The following is a 20,779-nucleotide window of genomic DNA, read 5'->3' as shown; positions in this document are numbered from 1 at the left end:
TGTGTTTCGTCGGTGTAGAGAGCCTGGATTTAATTAAGGCAGGAGGTGGGGATGGGCAGCAACTTCTTTGATTGTGGGTGGATTTTTATCGAACTTTGCGCACATAGTGGCAATGCTTATGCTATAAAACAGACAAGTTTTCTGCGTGATATCTTTGCTACCAATTTATTTACAATATTTTACTTTTTGAAAGGTTGTGGAGTGCCTCCAGATTTTTCAAAACATAATACGAAGTTGCTTGGAGTTTGAGTACATGCCCAAATGCATAATATACACATCGTGATATTCCTGTTTGTTTTTTTAATTTCTTTTTCATTGTTATTTTTAACTAGATTCCAGGAGTCAATGATTGTTGTCCCGACACTTGTTTGAACCTTGGGCATTGGGGGGCAACGGGGATTCAAAGTGGCGTCCCTTTGCGTGCAGTCGCCCTTCCCGGGGGATGACGAGGAAGAGGTGTTTGACAGCATTGTGCACGACGAGGTCAGGTACCCCCGGTTCCTGTCCATCGAGGCCATTGCCATCATGAGGAGGGTGAGTGGCCCCACCCCTTGGAGACTTTGTTTGCTGACTGGGAGAGGATACTGGAAAGGGATGTCACTGATAGCTGTAACGTCACAAGCAGATGTAACATCACATATAGGTGAAAGGCCATAGAGAGATGTAACATCACTGACAGATGAAACAGCATGAGCAGATGTAACATCATGGACTAACATCACGTACGCATGAAATGCTATGGACAGGTGTAACATCATGGACAGCTGTAACATCAAAGACAGATGTTACATCATGGACAGATGAACCAATTTACTTGAATATAAGTCAACCTTTTTTTTTTTTTTTTGCTAATGTTGTCAAAAATTAGGAGTCGACCTATAATCGTGACCAAAAAATTTCGACCTACCGTATTTGCACGAATATAACGCGACCACGAATATAACGCGAGGGCAATTTTTGATGCCCCCAAAAAGAAAAAAAAATATTATTACTATTATAACGCGAACCGATGCCGCGTCAATTTCTCGCACTCGGGGGCATAGCAGAAGTGAAAAGTCAATGGAAATAGAAGAAATATCAGTTTATGTTTTGACTGCACTCATCCTCACTGCTCAGGTCCTTCCGTATACAATCCACTTGGCGACTTCGCAGGTATGCAGCTGCACGGCACCTGCTTGTCTGGTAGTTCTTTTTTCTTCCGTGGGAGGGAGCTCCTCGGCAGCCCACAATCCAAACAAGGCGCGGCGGGGAAGCAGAAGCACCAACACACAAACACCAGACCACTCTGGAGCAGAAACTAAACAATGCGCAGGCAGAGAAAAGACAGCTGAACCCGATACACGATCACACTTCTTGTTCTGGTCCCTCTTCGTAAACAAATGCCTCGTGTTGCACGATTGCGTAAACGCGGTTGGTGGTCTTGGCTTGGCTTGTGTTGACTTGACTTGGCCCGGCTTGGCTTGGCTCGAATTGGCGAGTGCCCGCATTCCCGCATGGCACGCGCGCGTGCGGCGTGCACGCGTTGTGAAAACAGAAGCGATAAAAATGCTTTTTTATGTTTTCTATTCGCCCCTTCACGTGGCCCAATGGCTAGAAAATGCCCCTCCACACCCCCACTTCTTCTCCCACCGGGTCTTTTGCATTGAGCCGGAGGGATGGCTTTTTCCTCTGGCTTCCTCCAGACTCGCGTGCCTCGTGGCTGAACTCGATTCCGAATATAACGCGAGGTGCGTTTTGGAGCACGGAATTTATGAAAAAAAAGCTTGCGTTATATTCGTGCAAATACGGTACATTCGCGACCAAATTTTGCGATCCTACCAAGGGCATGAAGCTGTCGTATCACTGAGCCGGTGTTGCCGTAGAGCCGCGCCGCTTCTTGTTTCAAAAAGCTTTTGGTGCACGAAAATGACCGAAACAGCAGCAACCGACAGCCCCCCCCGCCGTGGCCGCCGCTCGCGCACATCCCTCGGGTTTCGCCATCGCGCCTGTAGCGTTCCCCTCGCTGGGCAAGGGGAGGGAGAGGAACGCAATGCACCCCTCCATTCCTCTCCCTCGCAAACAAGCAAAAAAAACAAAAAAAACGGAGGTTACTTTAGTTTGTTGGCTTGTGGCGGCTCGCCTATTGCTCACGGCGACTACTGATGTTGCTCGCGTCTTTGAACTGTTGCAAAACGTACAGCACCACGACGGCAGGGAATTTTGGGAACCCTCGGTACAGATCATGCGCTGGCCTGCCACAAGTTGGCAAGCGAGAGTGGAAAGGCTGGAAAGGTTGCCGCCATGAATGAGCGACGGCGGCACCCAGGTAACTGGCAAGCCAATTGTCTGGTCCCTGCCGTCGCTCATAGATGGTGGTGGCTGTGTCCCGAGTTTTGTGTGATCATTTGTTTGCTGGCAGAAACAATCCTGGGGAAACTAGCCCTTAACAGCTCTGCTGTAAAAAAGTATACAAGCTCGATCATCCTGACAAAGACTGGTTAGCACAGAATGTGTGCCTTTTGAGGAAGAGGAGAAGGGAGTCTCGACGGCACTGCCCACCCAAGATTCGCTTCCATTCCTGACAGGCGTCGTAAAGTGGCACTATGTGACTGGAAAGGCCACCAAGGATGCGAGCTCATTCAGGCGCTGTGCAAAGGAGCTCTCTTTTTCATGGTCCATACCAGCGACCTTGGGTAGCTCAGTCGGCAAAGCACTTGGCTCACTACCTCAGGGCAATGAGTTTGAATCCTGCCGGGGAACTGGTCTTTTTATGTGGTTTTGTGTGGGTCTTTTCAATGCAGGTTTTTCGTTACAACTGGCTGCTACAGCCGGCCGTTACAGCCAGATGTTACAGAACTTGATGGAAATCCATGGATAAAACACATTCTCTGTTTAAGTCATTATCCCTATGTTTACTTACACTTTTTAATGCAAAATGTGTTTTATCAGCCAATTTTCGTGGAGTTCTGTAGCGGCTGGTTGTAACAAAAGATCGACGCACAAAAATGTTAGGCCCATAGAGGACCATAAAAACGACTTTAGTCCCCCGGCGAGATTTCACGGAGATTCACCCTCTTGAAATTGTGAGCCAAGTGCTTGGCCAACTTGGCTATCCAGAATTAGTGGTACGGACCATGCAAGAGCGAGCTCATTCGCGCGGGAATGAGCTTGCGCGCTTCGCAACCTTTCGTGTCATATAGTGCCATCTCGTGGCGTGTGTCAGAAATGAAGGCGAACCTCGGGTAAGCAGTGCCGTTGGGATGCCCTTCTCTTCTTCCCTGAAAGGCCTATGGCACATTCTGTGCTTACCAGTCTTTGTTGACATGATCAAGCTCGTTTAACTTGTTCCTCTTTGTTTTCGCGTCTCACACTGATTGTCGTCTTCATGAGTCTCCTCGCCGGACTCTACTCTGAGAGTCGCACGGGGTCCGGTTTTGGTCATCCCAAGGGCGAGACCGAAATTGCCTTTTGTAAAGCGAGTGAAGATAGCCTTCGTAGACTGTTCGTATGCTAGCAAGCGTGAAGAATGCGGTTCGGCTGATACAAAGCGCCATTCACGGATGGAAAGGAAACATTGTACATCATTTACTAACACGCTGAAAAAAAAAAAAAAAAAAGATTGACTGTGCATTACAAATCCAGCACCGCAGCTAAGTGAGATTAGAGCCACTCTGAAATTTTGATTGTCTGCTTCTTCACGTTGGAAGTCATTGACAACCTGCGCTTCATTCACAAATCTCAAGTTGTTCTTATCCTTACGGAAGCTGGCATCGACCGGTGATGAAGGAGTACTAAGGTAGAGCACATCAGGGGCTGCGAGATCTCTGTCACTACTATTTGTATGTTGGTGAGACCTTCTTACTGGTCCTTGCGATCAGCAGGCGAGGATGCTCTCAGCTTGACCAAAATGGAACCCCTGGGTGATAAAGAAAAACATTTCCAGTTTAAGCTAACTTGAGTTGGCCAACATTGTTTCGCTATTTGCCGGTGTTTAAAGGCCCGTCCGATGGAACTCGTTGCCGAACTCTGCCTCGCTCGACCGTAGGCACTCGTGCCACAGGGCCGTTTAGTAAACGCGCGACATTCCCTTCAGTTGCTGAGGAAGAATCCCGAGAGGCGACTGGGCACGAGCGAGAAGGACGCCGACGACGTCAAGAAGCAAGCCTTCTTCAGGGTGAGTGTGGACAAGGCGCCTCCGGAAGCATTTTGTACGCTTCGTCGTCGAGTCTCGCCCTTTTCCCGGTGGAACGACTTCGCTCATTGCCGAGTCGTTTCACCGTGAGAAGGAAGAAACGCCGGTCACTGCGAACAAAGCTGCGGCGGCCTCTTCCGCCGGAAGAATCTATTCTTTGACTGCCGACGGCGATCCGAGCGGTTACGCTTGTCTGCGGTGAAAGAACTGTTCTAACTCGGCTCCAATTATTGGGGCTCCGAGCGTTTCTGTCTCGTTTCGAATTTAACTAACCGAAAGTGGCGCAATTCGAGCGGACAGAAAGCTGCGCCGGCTTTCTAGATGCGAGAGCACGCTTTGCAGAAAACATTTAAGCGGAAACCTCCGCCCAAACCTGGTTGGAGCAACCTCCAGTCGGAGCCTATGGCAGCGCTCCGCTGCTAGAAGTTAAGGTGCCCGCAGCGCATCTTCGACCGGTGGGCTTACCGCGTCGTGCAAAGCGTTCCCTCGATTTCCACCCAAAGACCTCCTGGAAGCGTCGCGCCGTTGCCCGTCACAATCTCAGCGAAGGTGGGTGCATTGGATGCCCGCTGCGGGTCGCTCGGCAAGCAGACGGTCGACGGAAACAAAAGTAGTCGGGAGCGGCGGCGGTCCTTGCGTCGACTTGTCTTTTCCCCCGGCACTGGGTGTCACGCTAAACCGCCGGCATTGCGACATCCAACGGCACGACGCACCAGCTCCTGCGACATTTGTTCCCTTTGCAACGACTTTCGATGCTACCCGGGTATAATGAATCCAAAGGCGACGGCAGAATAGTGTAATATATCGATAATTCAATGTGCAAAAGTAGGTTTACTGGAGCTTGAATTGGAATCTCCACGCGTCTCGGGCCGTGACCTCGGCAGCCCGGACGACAGCAGCCCGGACGACAGAACGGGAAAATAAAAAAATAAAACTAGAAAAGCGAGATATTGAACAAACCACTCTTTATTTGTAGAAAATAGGCAAGCAACGAAAAGGACAGTCGTAAATGCACTCGTAAAAAGAAGAAAATAACGTAAAAACAAAACCAGTGATAGAAAAATACTCGTAGAAATGGAGCGTGCCAATGAAGTTACGGTGTTAGAGGAGAATTACATAAATGACGAGGACAGGACGACACATCTCTCCAACTGGGAGGTGTTTAATGCGGATTGCACAACAGTTGTCAACACGCTCGTCTAGGACTTTTTTTATATTATTTATATTGGGTTTAAAGAATCGAGGCACCTTTTGCTGCCTTTTGCTTCCGTGGCCAGAGCCATTTATCTACGATGTGTGCAAACCACGTGTTCAGTGCCTCCCTGTTAGAAATAGACAATATTTCCAGATACCCGGATTCCATATAACTGGGCTCGACTCTAGCAAGCAGGCAACGGCGACTGTGGTACCTCAGAACCAGTGCATTTGATGAAAATGGTTAGGTAATTTTGGAAAGGGTGGACACCATCCAGTTACCGTATAGGACTCTGCACCAGCTTTCTGCACAAGCTTTGTTGGGAACGACAGTTGTGGGTCGTGCCAAGTAAAAGAGACAGTTTGCACTAGAACACCACACAGCTCGGTGTCATTCCTGCGGGGTCCATTTCTTGAGTTGTTGCTGACATCAATATGAAAGCGCACAGCGGCCATTAATTTGAGAAGAAAAGAGACTCGGTTAGGGTGTTTGACCGTTTCCGCAATCTTGCTGCCTGTTTCTGGCCGTCTTGACGGACCCGGGGGTTTTTTGTCTGTTCAGAACATCAACTGGGAGGACCTGCTGACCAAGAAGCTCAAGCCGCCCTTTGTGCCCAGCGTGGTAAGCACCCTTGAAACGTCCGCTTTCAGCTTCCAGCCTTGCTCCATACTGTCTGCCTAACTCCTATTGTAGGACAATAGTGATGTTTCTTTTTTCTGGCTGACTCGCACGTGGAACTTGGGGAGGTTCATACACCGCCGGTTACGTACCATGATCTCCCTGGCCCTCACCCGGCCCGCTTTATGAACAAAGTATCGTTACGAAAAATTGAAAACACCGAGCGATTGCCGGCCCTACGAAGAAACAGAACAAGGGAGTTAACAGATAGCTTTGATTTTTCTGCACACCCTCCGTTTGCACGTGTCAAGGAAGGGCAGATGTATGTATGGAGATAATGGAAAGAAGCATTGTTTTGTCGACATACGGAGCAAGCTTGTTTCTATACCTTAACGAAGGAAATATTAACATGGGCAGTAACCTATCCATGGAATGCAAGGACCCATGTCCTTGCATTCCATAAGATTTGTAGCGAGGGAAAAATGTTGTAGGCTTTATGGGATGGGCGGTGCTCTCAGTTCAGGTGCTGCCTAGGGCAGGGTTTTGTATGGAAGCAGATTATGCCACACCATTGTCTCTTTGTGATGCTTCAGCAAGCTTTTTGAATGCGCGAGCAACTGGCTCTTGGGCTTAAAGGGAGGCTGAAGGGGTCCTTGAACTGTATAGACAGTAAAAGTTGTAATGTAGACACCTTAAAATTTATGTGTCTGAAGTCTTATTTCAATCTTATTAGGGGGGCGTCCTAACTCAGATTTTTTAAAAAGTGTGTACTGTGCTTACAGCAAACAAGCTGCAATTAAACACCAAACACCAGTAAAACAAAATACCTCTTCGACCCAAAGAAAAGGCAATGCCTGCAAACCCGCATTTTAACTTTGAGAATATACATATGTTAGTCAAATGCAAACATTTAGCTTTTTGGGCGTTTCGTTTAATGAAACTTTATCGTGGTCAACACATGTGGGTTTCCTGAGGAGGGACTTTTGCCGAGCAGGACATGTGTTGCAATATTATTTTTAACAATAATTAAAAAACGATTTTACTACACTTATTCTTTCTCGGCTAATTTATTGTAGCTTAGTATTAAACTCTCTTGTCTCTGCCAAAACATGCTGTAGAGGTGCAATTGGAAATGTACTTCTTCATGAGAGCTGGGTGCCCTACTTTCAGGGACATGAAATTTTATGTGCAACCAAACACCTTTATAACGAACGCCCCCTACTACAAAAAGACCCGTTTAAAGGGACACTGACAGGGTATTATGCTCGCCGAGGTTTTTAGTTGTTCATGACATATGAACAAACATAACTGCAAAGGAATCGCACGGCAAACAAATCCCGCAATGCATTTTGTCTGCTGCGCGGGGGAAAAAAAACAAAAAGAAACGCACGGTTGGGTGTAGTTAGGTGACTTCCGCCACTCACTCTATTGGCCTCGAGATCAACCTAGAGGAGGCGCTACGGTCGCGCTATCATCATCATCAAAGCGGGGATAGGAGAACGGCCGCCCCATAGGCTCTCCACGTTCGCGCGCGAGACGGCGTAGATTCTTGCGTTTATTTTGTCGCATACTATCGGTGGGAAAACAATTTTAGCGGAAAAGGATGCGGTACTGTTCGGTGCTTCAGTGAAGATCGAATCGTGTTGCCAGCGTGCAGCCTAAATTTATATAATCGCTTCTGTGGGTGCGTCGTCTGCTCTAGGCAGACGTTGGAAAGCATGGATCACCACGAATGATGCCTGTCTCTGGCTGAACTGGAGTATTTATGTTAAATATTTGTTTGTTTTAAAATTGATGTATCGGTTCATCAACGTGGCAATAAAAAAAAACAATAAATTCAAACCCAGATAACATAATACTGGTACTGTGGGCTGTGAAATCGCAGCTTCTATGCTTTTTTTTAACTTCTAGCTTTTGCAGTATTATAAATATTTAAAATGAAGATAAGTTAGCGCTGTATTGGAAATTACCATGCTATTGAGTTCCTCTGCCCTTTTACTGTGCCATAGTGTGGGTACGTTTCTTGGAGTCTGAACAAATCTACTGCGTTGCGATGAGGAGAGAGTGTCTCTTCTAGTTAAGATCTGCAAACTGCACGGTTGGCAGGACATCTGAAACAAGTGAAACAAACTGTTCTAATACATCTGCCGTGACTGTCATAAACGGGTATAACCGAGCAACGCAGCAATGTTGCTGTTATTAAATGCTTTTCTCGGTAGTGTGGGTTCACCCGCTTCAATTTTCTTGGTTAGGGCCGCGGATGTCAAGAGGCCAATACTATAAATTTCTGGCTAAATAATCTTCTATTCAAACACAGTAGACTCTGCAGCCCAAACAAACGACGCGCACCACGACACAGACAGCATCGGCCGCAGTGATACTCTTTTACTGATGAGGGCTAGCGACCTTCAAGAGACTTTCCGATCACCCTCCGCCCTCACCTAACGTGGCAGTTCATAGATTAACTTTCAGATTATTCAAGTAATGCTTTAATTGCAATTTCTTTTGCCGGTTAATTGGAGTCTTGCGCTGGAGAAAGTCAACAAGAAGTAAAAAATGACTGCTTTAATATTTTTGACGTCTTTATTTCTTTTGCGACACTGGCTTGCACGGTAAACCACTTCAGCGTGCTTGTCATTTCACCGAGGGTGATTATACTGTTTAAATAAAAACTTTAAAAAATGCTTCATTTTAAAAGGCTCCCCGTGTTCATATTTATGTAGGACTCACAACGTGAAGTTTAGAATGGGAATGCAATATGTCATTTATGACATAGTGAAACCAGTAAAAAAATCTGTATTTTTAACGTCTTTCACGCAATATGACCGGAGAAAAATCAACATACGGATTTATTGATTGATTAGTCTATTAAAGGATAGCGATCAGTCGGGTTAATTTTCTAACCAAACCACAGACCCACTCATCATTCAATGCTTTATGAATGCCACGGTTTGTGCGAGATAACTAAAATACGATGGACCAGCGATTGTATACAAACCAACACACTAAGATTATGGAAGCTTCCGACTTAATAATAATCGCTTTGCTGAATTTCTACGCAAGGGAAACGATACAAAACAACCTTTAGTAAGAAGAAACGGCAATAAAAACAAAACATTTAATAAGGAATGTCAAGCTCAGCCTGAAACGGGCTTGCGTCGTCGAGATCCATGCTTCTGAACGTGCGCCCGTAGCAGACGACGCACGGCGGTATCCCCGCTTTCGCGCGTTTCCAATTTCGGCCGCACGGTGGCGACACGGTTCGATCTCGAGGCGAATCCTCTCCAGTTCTCTGTGCAGTGCGGGGGTTTCGGTTGGAGTTTCGAGCAGTTGCGTTTTTTGCCTTTATTAAAACAATTTGTGACTCTGTAGCAAAATATTAATTGGGTAGTGTTCCGACATCATAATGAATCGAATGACAAAAAAAGGAAAAAAAATTTTTGGGGGGTGTTATTGTTCCTTTAAAGGACACATGCAAAGGAAAAAAACATTTTTTTTAGACAGCTTAGATGAAAAAAGGATGTCATAAAACGATTTTACAACGAAGAAAAAATATTTTTAGAGCTATATTTATGGCACTATATGAAATTGTAGTTGGCGCTGCGTCGCCGCCGCACGTGGAGCGTTGTGCGAACGCCGCTTCAACGCGTTTCTCCACGCCGCCGTCGCCGCCGCCGCACAAGTTTGTCTGCTTCGGGGCGCCGCCGCCGTCGCCTGACCGGCGCACAGGTCTACCACGTCTGCTTGCGCTTTTTCAGGAGTTTCCTTTGGGCTCTAAAGGTTACTCATTCATCTTAGTTTTTTGTTATACTTTAAACAAAGATGAATAAGTTACTTTTAGAGGCCATAGGAAGCTTCCGAAAGAACGCAAGCACCACGTGATAAATAAGGACCACTTTTCCGCGGTGCCCGCGGGCGCCAACTACAAATTCGTTTTGCGCCGTAAATGTAACTCTAAGAATTTTTTTTTCTTCGTTGTAATATTGTTTTATGGCGTCCTTTTTCCATCTAAGCTGTTTAAAAAAAAATGTTTTTTTTCCTTTGCATGTGTTTTTTCAGAGGACATGCTCCAGGGAAAAACTTGTTTTTTGATATTTGGAATAGCTTTATGAAAATTTCACTTTCTATGGGGCTTGATCTCCTCTTTGAAAATCTTGTGTTTCGACTTGTAGACATGTGCAGTTTTGTACGCTCTTAATTTTGTCAATTTGTATAACTAATCAGTTGCACCTTTTGCCTGCTTTCATGTCCAGTTGACAGGTGATTACTAGTCAAGGTATAATAGCTGTGTTACCAGTTGCATTGTTTATGTGCTGTCAGGTAGTTTCATTTGCTTGAATTTGTTAACATCATTTTTGCTCTTGAAGGTAGTAAGAAAAGTAGGGGTGTGTGAATATCGAATTGAATTAAGAAAAAAAATTGCGGTGGCTTAGCTCGGCTATGCCAGGATATGCGTAGCGTGAGCTTATGCACACAAAATGAGAGGCGCTACCAAGCGGCTCCGGTGCAGCGTCAGACTTGGCTAGTGCGCAACAGAGGGCACAGCTGGGCACGAGGCGGCGCCAGTGCGTCTGCCGCGGCTATGACGTCACTCCTCTGGAATGCGCAGACCAGCGAGGCAAACGCGGCAACGGCGGCTCCGGCACGCCAGCTGTGCGCCGTGTTCCGTGCTGCGCGCATGCGCAGCACGGAACACGGCTCATTATGCGAGCCACGCAAAACTGCTCTACCTCGGCCAGTGTAGCTCACGCTACAAAAAGCCGAATATCGAATCGAATATTGAATAGTGATTTGTAGGAATTTTTGAAAGTGTGCTGTAAATGAGATTATTATATGTGCAGAGTATGTGCCTGGTGCAGAATATGCATCTCGTACAAAACAAAAGCTCAAATGAATAAAAATTCTGGTGAAAAACAAAAGCAGCTGCTGATGGACGTTGGGCACTAAAGATCCAATTTTATGGCGCAAACATTATCTATCTACCCTAAGCGTCACAAAAAACTCAAAAGTTACAGCCACATGTGCCTTTTTCTCTTTAAAAGCACGACCTGACACCGCGATATGTCCTTTTTTATATTTGTATATCTCAGAAAAGGAACATTTTGTGATATTTGGTCTCAATTTTAAGGGAGAAAAAGGTAACCTGGGCATTTATATTATATTTATGAGCAGATAACTGTTAAAGGGGCGATGCAACAATTTTTGTACTTTGCGCAAATACCGCTTAGGACGGATCCCTAATGTTAATGACCTATGAAACACGCGTTCGTTTTTCACCCCACGCAATAGAAGTCCCAGAAAAAAATTAAAGTACAACGAGCAGCGTTCACCCCCTCAGCTCGCAGCCAGAACAAGCGGCCACGTGATCTGGAGCCGATTTATGCCGCCAATGTAGATCATAGCCACACGCTGGGGTTGGCAAAGCACAAGGCACGCGCTGAGTTCCAGATATTGTTGTTATGGCTCGGCTATTGTCGTCGTTGCAGCGATTGGACACGGGCCACTACCCGGACGCTTCGCGAGCTAGTAATTATCACGAGCCCAAATCGAGTGCCCACGCAATGCTCGGGTCCAATCTATGAACAGCATTCAAATATCGTCATATGGGTGTACTGCGATCCCCACGTTACGTCATGAAGCCTCTCTCAATTTTTCAGGCCAAAATACATGTCATGAGACAACTTACCTTTGTAAAAGACTTTATTTTTTGTTAGATGAAAAATAAAGCTTAGTTTGAGGAAAGTCTTTATTTCACCAGAGTAGTACAGTTCTGTCTCAAGTGTGTCACACATTTTGAAAGAAATGAGCGGCTTTTGCCTGGCGCAGCCTTTTAACGGCGTCGCGGGTTGCGGACGGACGTTGCGAGCGTTCAGGATTGCTAACCCTAATCACTTTTCTCCGGCGATGAAAACGCGTGAAAATCCGCCAGTAATACCTTCAACTTGAGCACACGCATGAAATGCGCCAAATAAGAAATCCGGGCGATGTTCAAGGACACAAATGCTTAGAAAGCACCACTGTAGTCGAAGTAAACAAACACGACGACACGGGCGTTTCTGCCGTCTTGAGAGTGCCGCCACGACATTGCCGCATGAGTAGGTGGATCTTCCCTTCTAGTACGTGCTCGGTTATCATAGCGACACACAACGAAAATTCACAGTCAAGGATAGCGCTTTTAGGCGGAACGATGAACGACGACGATCACAACCGATGCCATGTTTGCGGATAGAAGCAGCCGGCCCGCGACCGGCATGCAACGCGCGCGAACACTCCTCCTCGACCTGCGATTGGTCTGTTGTTGCGGTTGTTTTCCAACGCAGCCGAGGGACGTGCGCACGTGAACGACACGTGCGTGCGTCCATTCGTCGCTATGGCAACTGAAGCCTCTCTCTTCGCTTCTCCCCGCTCCTTCGAGCAACCTCCTTGCCCCACGAGTGCCGCTTGCGACTAGCGCCGTCAGCGCCGTTATCTAGTGTCGCACAGGGAAGCGTGCTCGCTGCGCGGGTCGTTCCAAAAACCGTGCTATAACCGGTATTTCCCTTCGTGCGCTTGCATTTTAAGTAGTATGTAATTACATGGAGTTCTATGGGAGGCAACCGGTGGTTTAAAAAAAACGCGTTATACCCGGTCCTGCACTATAAGTAGTTACGTTGTAAGTTTTCTATACTGTAATCTGAAGTAAGAAAAAACACATGTGGTTAGGTGGCGCTAGTCACTGTCCAACTGCCGCTAAGCATCCATTCCTCCGTCCATCTATCCTGTTTTAAAGAGCTTAGATTTAAAAGAAGGAGCAAGCGAAACTGAAACTACGAAGACGGCTCCTGCGCACATTGGTCGTAAGTGTGCATGTATTGTATTCTAGCGTAGAAAGAAGGTGAGCGCGAGCAAACGTAAGAGCCTCAGCGCCTGCCCGATCAACGCTTTCGTCTTTTCATCACCTTTTCGCAGTTCGTAATTCAAATGCGGCTATCAAACGGTTGGAAACCCTCTCAAATCTAGGCACACTATTTTTTCGTTCCGTTTCATTCCGAATCAGAATTTGCGGCTTGCGGTTCCAAAAGAACGACGATGATAACTCGGCTGGTTTCATCGGCGTGTTCAATGCAGTTTTTCTTTCTGTGATCGTGCAGTCGCTGATTTCTGTGAGTGCGGCAAGTGTGTTCTACATCGGCGCTTCGATTTGAAACGAGGGGCTTTACTCGTGAAAAGAAGTAGGCATGGTGCGGAATTCCGGCTTCCCAACAATTCCTCTCTGGAAGCGGCGCAAACGGGATGTTTCGGTTGTGATTCAAGGGTAGATTGTGTCACGACCATGAGTAAATCTGTGTGCTATAAAGTTTGTGGCGTTCCTTACTTTTCTTTTTTCTAACCTGTGCTTTAGATTTTTGTGGAATGGTAGGACCAAGAGGTGTTTCTCGCATGGTTTGTCGAACATCATGGTGCTAACATCGGGAGAAAAAACGGGTTTTTTGTCTGCTCCGCGCCGACTGCGCGTCTTTGGCCGAATAAATCAAATATTCGAATGACCGAATACTAGGAATTCGATTCGCGAATCGAATTATTTGGGAACTTTCTATTCGATTCGAATTTGTATATTCGAATATTCGCACACCCCTAAAGAAGGGTATTTGCATGTCGTTTTTCTGTTTCTTAGTGGTGCATTCATATTCAAAACACATTTGATATTGGAAGCTTTTGTTTTTTTAATATTCATATTCGATTCGTATTAGAACATTTCAATATTCGCACAACCCTAGAAAATATTTTTCTATCTGAAAGGTTAAGGGGGACGCGGCAAATAAAACGGCAAATTTTGTCCAAATATTCGATTTTTCAGTTGTTTTTTTTTGGGGGGGGGATCCTCGGGTCTTCGTTTTGACTATCGTGAGTTATGAAACTGAAACAAGCGCTATAAAAAAAGAACTGACTGTTTTTATAACGCGTTGACATAAAAAATTGCGAGAAAATTGCACCTCAGGAGCTCACTTTGTACAGCAGCTAGTCCGCGGCCCGCTTGACTGAGCGGCGCCATCTTGCTATTGCCGCAGAGAGGATGAATTCAGCTTCTATAGCCGCGGTGCCGTATTTTTCCAGGAAACAACAAGAGCGCTCGATGCAAACAAAAAAACAACAAAATGAGGAAGGCGATTGGCCGCTTGAGTCACGTGGTAGGAGAGAGGCTCTCCGTCTGGCTGACGCGTATCCACACAGTGGCACAGCCGGCGCCGCGTGCGCCCGTGGAGCGGCTTTGGGTAGAAGGAGCTTGTTTTGTCGTCTGCTGCGGCGTCGCTCCTTTGATTTCAGCTTGCAAGTAGTTTCGTTTCACGCAAAAGAAGTTTTTTTTTCCGCCTCGTTGCTTCACTTTACATTCAAGTTGTATTAGGGAAGTCATCACGTGTGGTTGAGCTCGAGGTTAAAGACTTTTTAATCATTTTGCGACATTTTTTTTTTTTTGCTGTTTGGAGTGGTTTTTGTTTTGACAAAAGCGCGACTCACATTTTCTCGCGTTGACATTTTCACGCCTTTGACCACTTCTGGCACGGCAAGTTGTGTCAGATAGTTGTGCACCCTCATGAACCCCAAGGGAAAAAAGTTTTGGACAGTCCACAAGTATGGGAGATGCCAGAAAGCGTGGAATAAGAGCGTGAAGCTACCAGTGGCGGCGGTAATCTCCGACGACACCGATCTTCCCGAAACGGCTACGTGATCTCCTCTTCTAAACACTTTGAAACCAACATCACCTCGTCGAATGGTGCAAGTGCAGACACTAAGGTGTCTGCTTGCGCGTCCAACATACAGTTGCTCATTTCGGCTCCAGCTGCGAGTAGCGATGAAATCGCACGACGAGAGAAAAAAAAAGTCGACGTGCTAGATGCTTTGTCGTCAACTTCAGCCACGAAGCGTAAATTCGAGCTCTTGAACCACGCCAGTGACGACAGTGACAACGACGTGGCTGCCAAACCGTCGCTTTTTTTAGTGAACAAAAAGTTGCTCAACGATCTGCTTTCTTCTGCCAACTGCAGCCAGTGCGGAATGACATCACTTTGGGTGGAGACCGCCAACTGCCTGGGTCTTGCAACAAAGATGCAACTCTTTTGCGATGTGTGTGGTATCATAAACAGTGAGTGGTCATCCCCAAGATGCGATGGAGCACAGAAGGTGACCCCTTTTGAAGTCAATATGCGTGCTCTGAGGGCCGTGCAGTCCATTGGGGAAAAAGCAAACTGCAATTAACGCCACCTTCTCCCAGATGGATATCTCCCACCGAGGGCTTCACCATAAGTCCTACCAGAGGCTGCAAAAGAAGTACAGCCACCCTGCTGCTAGATCAGCAGCCACAGCGATCGAGGCAGAAAGGGCACAGAAGGGATCTACGGGGAGCTAGGCGGTGCACCGGGAAACATTGACGTCATGTATGATGGAACATAATTGACTAGAGGACACAAGAGCCATGTTGGCGTGGGGTGCGTGATTGAACTGGGCCTGGTCTTGAAGCTCTGTGTCCTATCTAACTACTGCCACGGCTGTTCCTTTGGCCCCGAGCCTGGTGACAGCCGATACCCGCAGTGGCTCCAGGAGCACAAGCCTGAATGCCAAAAGAACACCCATGTGCACTCCGGACAGATGGAAGTGGTGGCAGCCAAGACAGTGTTTGAGCGGTCGCACTTGAAGCACAAACTTCGCTACACAAATGTACTTTGTGATGGAGAAGGCCGCACATTCACTGCCCTCAACGAGAACAGAGTGTATGCGTTTATACCCATCAAGAGACAAAAGTGCGTAAACCATGTGAAAAAGAGAAATGGCACGGCTCTACGAAACCTGGTCGAAAAGAATAAGAGCAAAGATTGTGAGCTCAGCATGAGTGGGAAAGGACAACTGACACAGGGCCTGATTAAAAGACTAACTATTATGGCTGGGCTATCAAGAGCCATCCCAATGATGTCCGTGGCATGGAGAAGGCCATCGTGGCTACATACTACCACGTTACATCAAGTTATGAAGAGCCACATCACGAGCTCTGTCCCATCGGGACAGACTTGTGGTGCACATTCAACTGTGCAGCAGCCAAGGGAGAGGCAGCCCCTCCACACAAGCACAAGCTCCCAGCGCATGTTCAGGCAGCGCTCCTGCTGATCTACAATTGCGTCTCAGCAAAGGCAGCTCCTTGAAAGGTGCCAGCAGGGCAAAACTCAAAATGCCCTCGAGAGTCTAAGCAACGTCATGTGGACCATCCAGTCCAAGAGGAGTCAGTTCACCTCTCTCATGAGTGTTGAGAGTGCTGTTGCAGAGGCACTCTGCAGGTTTAGTAGTGGATGAAGGAAGGCCCTGCAAGCCATCACCTGTCAACTGGGGTTCAATCCGGGCTCGTGCTCTCTGCGACGAGCAGCCAAAAAGGACGCACGGCGGATCAAGAAGGCCGACGGAGTGCATGGTGCAGCTTCAAAAAAACTGAAGACAGCGGCAAGGCACCATCCGAGCATGCCTTCCACATCAAAGGACTGCTGCCCAGGTGGATTCTAGGTGTCCCACGTCTGTGCCGCATTGGACAGAACAAAAATACTTTCGCATAATTTTCCCCAAGTTCTATATGTTAGGCAACTGTCTTGACCCAACCCTCCGGCATTTCTTGAACAATGATGATAGAATGCTTCTGTCTTTTGCATATAATACCCGAGACTTGGAGCAGTGCTATAAAGCTATCAATTTGCATGTGTCTTCAGTAAAAATTTTGTAATTAATATTTATTTTTAAATGGTTTGCATGTATAATTTTTTTTTCTACATTTACTGAGATTGCAAAAATAAACTAACAGCTTCTTTGCACAGAATGGGTCTTTGTTTAATTAACTAATTTTGGGATAAATTTTTGAGTATACTTAATCTCATAACTTGGGAAGTATAAAAGGTATCCTTAAAGTAGTTGCTGTTTTGAGATTGCCATAATTACCTACATATATGTACAAGATTTCATTCAATTTGGTGCATAAATAGCGAATATATTTTTAATTCCCACGTTCCACCTTAAGACCAGTGCATCTCACAAATTGACAGGATGGCTCTAATTATTTTAATAATAAAAGCGTCGTCTGAGCAAAAACAGGGGCGGCCTCTAGGGGGGAAGGGAGGGGGAAAGACCCTTGCCGTGAGCGTGGATCAATGGGGAGAAAGAGAGCACCGCCTCTGCTGTAAAGTGGAGATCATTCATGAGCATTCTTTTGTCGGGAAAGGGCAGCTGCCACCGTAATAAAAAATGTTTCATGCACCCTTTAAAAAGCGGCAATTTTCCTCACGGTAAGGAAGAGTAAACGAAACTGCTCGTCTGCTGCAGAAAAACTTGGAGGACGTGAGCAACTTCGACGAGGAGTTCACGTCGGAGCGTGCGGTGCTGACCGCCCCCAAGGACCCCCGACCGCTCACGGCGGAGGAGCAGAACCACTTCAGAGACTTCACCTACGTGGGCGGCTGGTGCTAGGCCCCCCGCCTCTGCCCCGGAGTTGCCCAAAGGTTGCTCCGAAGTTGCCCGGGAGTCGCTCCGGGACTGCTCGTCTGTGTTCCCTGTTCTGTGGTAGAAAGGTCACACCCTCACCGGTTAGGATTCTCGAGCGTCTTTGCGGAGTCTACTCTGGACCCGAGAGTGCAAAGTGTCTCCGGGAGTGAAGTCGGGCATGCAATAAACCCCGCCGGTGAGCTGCGCGACAAAGAGATCCGCGGAGGCTCTCAAAGATGTCCCCGCAAGCTCTCTTTGTCCCACCCAAATTGGAAGAGGAAGGATTAGGGACAAGAGGTTCTTTTTCACCCGTTCTTTGGGCCCAGCACGAACCAAGATCTCAGTAGTGACTAACAACATATACTTGCGGCATTTACGAGTAGGCTGCTCGCAAACGCTGCCAGTGTCTCGAATGTTACTGCTTTGCCGTTTTGTTTTGCTGTCCATATTTTGATGTGAGCCGGACGTAAAGAGCAGTTTCTGAAGAAAATCTCAAACAGTGGTTGATTCGCACAGACTGTTCTTTACTGTACCTACCGTATCTATGTGATCGTAAGTGCTTCTCTGTCCAGATTTAGAAAGGAAAAAGCATCTTTGGGGGTTGGTGAACGTAACCGTGCATCAGATATAAGTACCACTTACGTAAAGCGTGCTTTCTCGGAATAGCGCATAAGCAGGATTGTAGCCGGAAAGGGGCTTTTTGTTTAAATGTTTAGTCCGGACAGTTTTTGCTCTAATTGGTCCACCTCCTAAAGCCAGCGTGGTTCGATGCCCATCAGGCTTCGTCTAGTTTATTCCACGCCCCCCGATCTTTCAGGGACGGGTCAGTTGAGCCTCTATCGGGGCAGCACCTTCGTTTAGGACACGGTGACGACTTCGGCGAACAAAGCACGTGTCGGGACAATAATAATCTCGAGCACTCGTTAGATTCGGGTTAGTTAAGGCGGAGCTTTGCTGTATCAAGAGCACTCGATGTCTGCACCAAAGGAAGGGCGTTAGTGGGAACTCCGGATCTGGGATTTGCCCCAAACGGGGGGGTGTCGGTAAGGTGTCAATTGTAACGCAGACGGTGCAAGGGAACGCCCAATCAGGGGCCTTGGAAACGACGCACACTTTGTTTTGTGGACGCGCGAACATCGAGGGTCATTGCCATGCGGCGTGCAGACGGCTAGAGTTCGTGAGCATGTCTAGCGACCTCTTCGCGACCAAACCAACGTCTGGGGCAATCAGCCTCCCTAGCTTGAACGGGAATCTCGGCAGCCCTTTTCCCCGCCGGCACTTCCGCAACTGAAGCCAATTCCCCGCGCACCCGTAGATGCGACACGTGCGCGGGGAAACCTGCCTTTTTGGAGCGAGGGCTCGCTGAAATCGTGTACGCAGTACAAACGGTTCTCTCCTCAAACTGTCGTTTTGCTCACGCCGCGGAACAAAATAAGAACGTGCCTTTTTAATATTTTTTTTTATTTTTCCTCGCGGAAGTTGTGCTCAAAGAAGAGAAGCGGCGTTTTTTTTTTTGGGGGGTCTTCTCGGAGGCGCTGCGTCGAGCCGGTAGACGACCGACTGCTGTCGAGTCCCGAAGTGGCGTTCTCTAAATCGGCCCTAGGTTGTTTTAGAGAACGGCGTTTTGTAAAACGGAGTTCTCTAAAACGGCCCGACCAGTAGTGACCCAAGGTCGGGGGGTGCGCGACCTTGTCGAGTGCACGCTCACTTCGCAAGTATGCGGCACACCAATACTCAAGCACGCGTTGGAATAATAAGCGGCGACGGGAGACGTGGAAAGCACGCCCTTTCTTTGCGCACGGAACGGTGCCTAGTGCCGTGCACTTAATCGTCTGTGCCTGCACGCTACCCAAGCGCTCCATTTGTTTTCTTTGGTGCGGTAGTTTGCGTCGTCCCCCACTGCTACGAGTTTGCTGTTGGGTGAGCCTGGCACGTAGTGTCTTCTCATTCATTTGCATGTATGTTGTTTTTTTAGATTTCTTTAACACTATTTATACATCATTTTCTTCCATATCGAGGTCCTTCTTTTTTTCTTTTTCACCCTCACTTGCGTCGTGATTTTTCTTTTTTTTTTCCCCGGAGAAAGTGCCCTGTTGTACGACTTGGTGCATTTTGTAAGGGGGGACGCAGATGTTGTACTTAGGTGTTGATGCTTCATTTGTCTTTAATATGTTTCCTCTATGTCAGGAGTTGCTGCTTGTTTGCATTTTTTTAGTGTGTGGATGCTCTTTTAGACATTCTTGCAATTGAATTTGCGCTCTCCGTTGTCTCTAGTATGTTTCGAGGTTTGCAGAAGTGTTGTTTGAAGAGTGTAGACGACTCATGGAAATCATCTAAAAAGGCACAAGCTGGCCAGCTTTCCTGCCTTCACTTTTTTTTTGACAAGTTTTTTTTAGCAAACTTGCAAGTTTTGGAGCTCTGTTTTTGCTACCACCACTGATCACTAATGTTATGCATGAGAAGGATCTCCCTTTGCCGCAGGAGTAGCATGTTCCGAGATGGGAGATCTTGCGCAGAGTCGACTGGCATTAGTTTTCGGTCGCTGGCACATGTTGACGCATTTATCTCTATGGGAATTTGCACGGCGATTAATCAAGTGCCGACTCCCAGTTTTTCTCAAGTCGGAAGAGCGACTAAGCTGCGTATTTTCTACTGGATTCAGAACGGACGTCTCTTTACAAGGTTCGTGGGACACTATTTTTGATAATGTGTCGTTTTCCTTTCTTCCCATTTTTTTTTAAAAATCCGGGTGGTGTCAATTTTACCAGAAAAAAAATAAACAGGTGCCAACATTCTTTTTTTGTAACAGCTCTTTTAATTGGGCTTTCTCAGTGTTTTTATGACCGCACATTTTTTTTTTTTTGGAACGGAGCAGTTGCATGTTTTGTGGAAGTGCGGTGTACTGTACAGATCTCTGGGAAACGCTGGAACAAATGTTTGCGGAGACGATTGCACGAAGTTGCAGGTCCCGTAGGGCAGGCTCTGTTGATTGCCGGTCTTCCGTTTTATGACAGGATGCTAGGTGTATTTGTATATATGTTCGATTGTACTGTTACTAAATAAATTAATTCATTTCACTCCTGCGGTCTTGTCTCTTCTGCTGTCAAACTTTTTCCTTTTTGCTGGCATATGTCTGGAAGGAAGCCAGAGGAAAAAGTATGCGAGTCTTCACGAGGCTACTCAAATGTTTGCTTAAAGGGGTAGTGAAACGAAATTTTAACGCCGATCTTGTTGCATAAATATGGGCTAGGGACAGGCACCACCTCGGAAATATAAATATTGCGCTGTAAAACACAGGAGAACTA

At 46.9% G+C, this 20,779-nt stretch overlaps 1 protein-coding gene across 1 annotated transcript in view; it reads left to right on the top strand.

The window, feature by feature from the left end:
* Window positions 1-20,551, top strand: part of LOC8037522 (serine/threonine-protein kinase N2) — a 95,250-nt gene extending 74,699 nt beyond the window's left edge. Inside the window, exons 18-21 of the mRNA XM_040214816.3 lie at window positions 427-534; window positions 4,073-4,153; window positions 5,928-5,987; window positions 17,316-20,551. Coding sequence (XP_040070750.2) covers window positions 427-534; window positions 4,073-4,153; window positions 5,928-5,987; window positions 17,316-17,459 — 393 coding nt within the window. The 3' untranslated portion in view covers window positions 17,460-20,551. The remainder of the gene's footprint in view (window positions 1-426; window positions 535-4,072; window positions 4,154-5,927; window positions 5,988-17,315) is intronic.
* Window positions 20,552-20,779: the final 228 nt, after the last annotated feature.

The sequence above is a fragment of the Ixodes scapularis genome, unplaced genomic scaffold (assembly GCF_016920785.2).
Source record: "Ixodes scapularis isolate PalLabHiFi unplaced genomic scaffold, ASM1692078v2 PGA_scaffold3__209_contigs__length_174095766, whole genome shotgun sequence".
NCBI classification, from domain to species: Eukaryota; Metazoa; Arthropoda; class Arachnida; order Ixodida; family Ixodidae; genus Ixodes; species Ixodes scapularis.
This window is presented reverse-complemented; position numbering and strand designations above follow the sequence as displayed.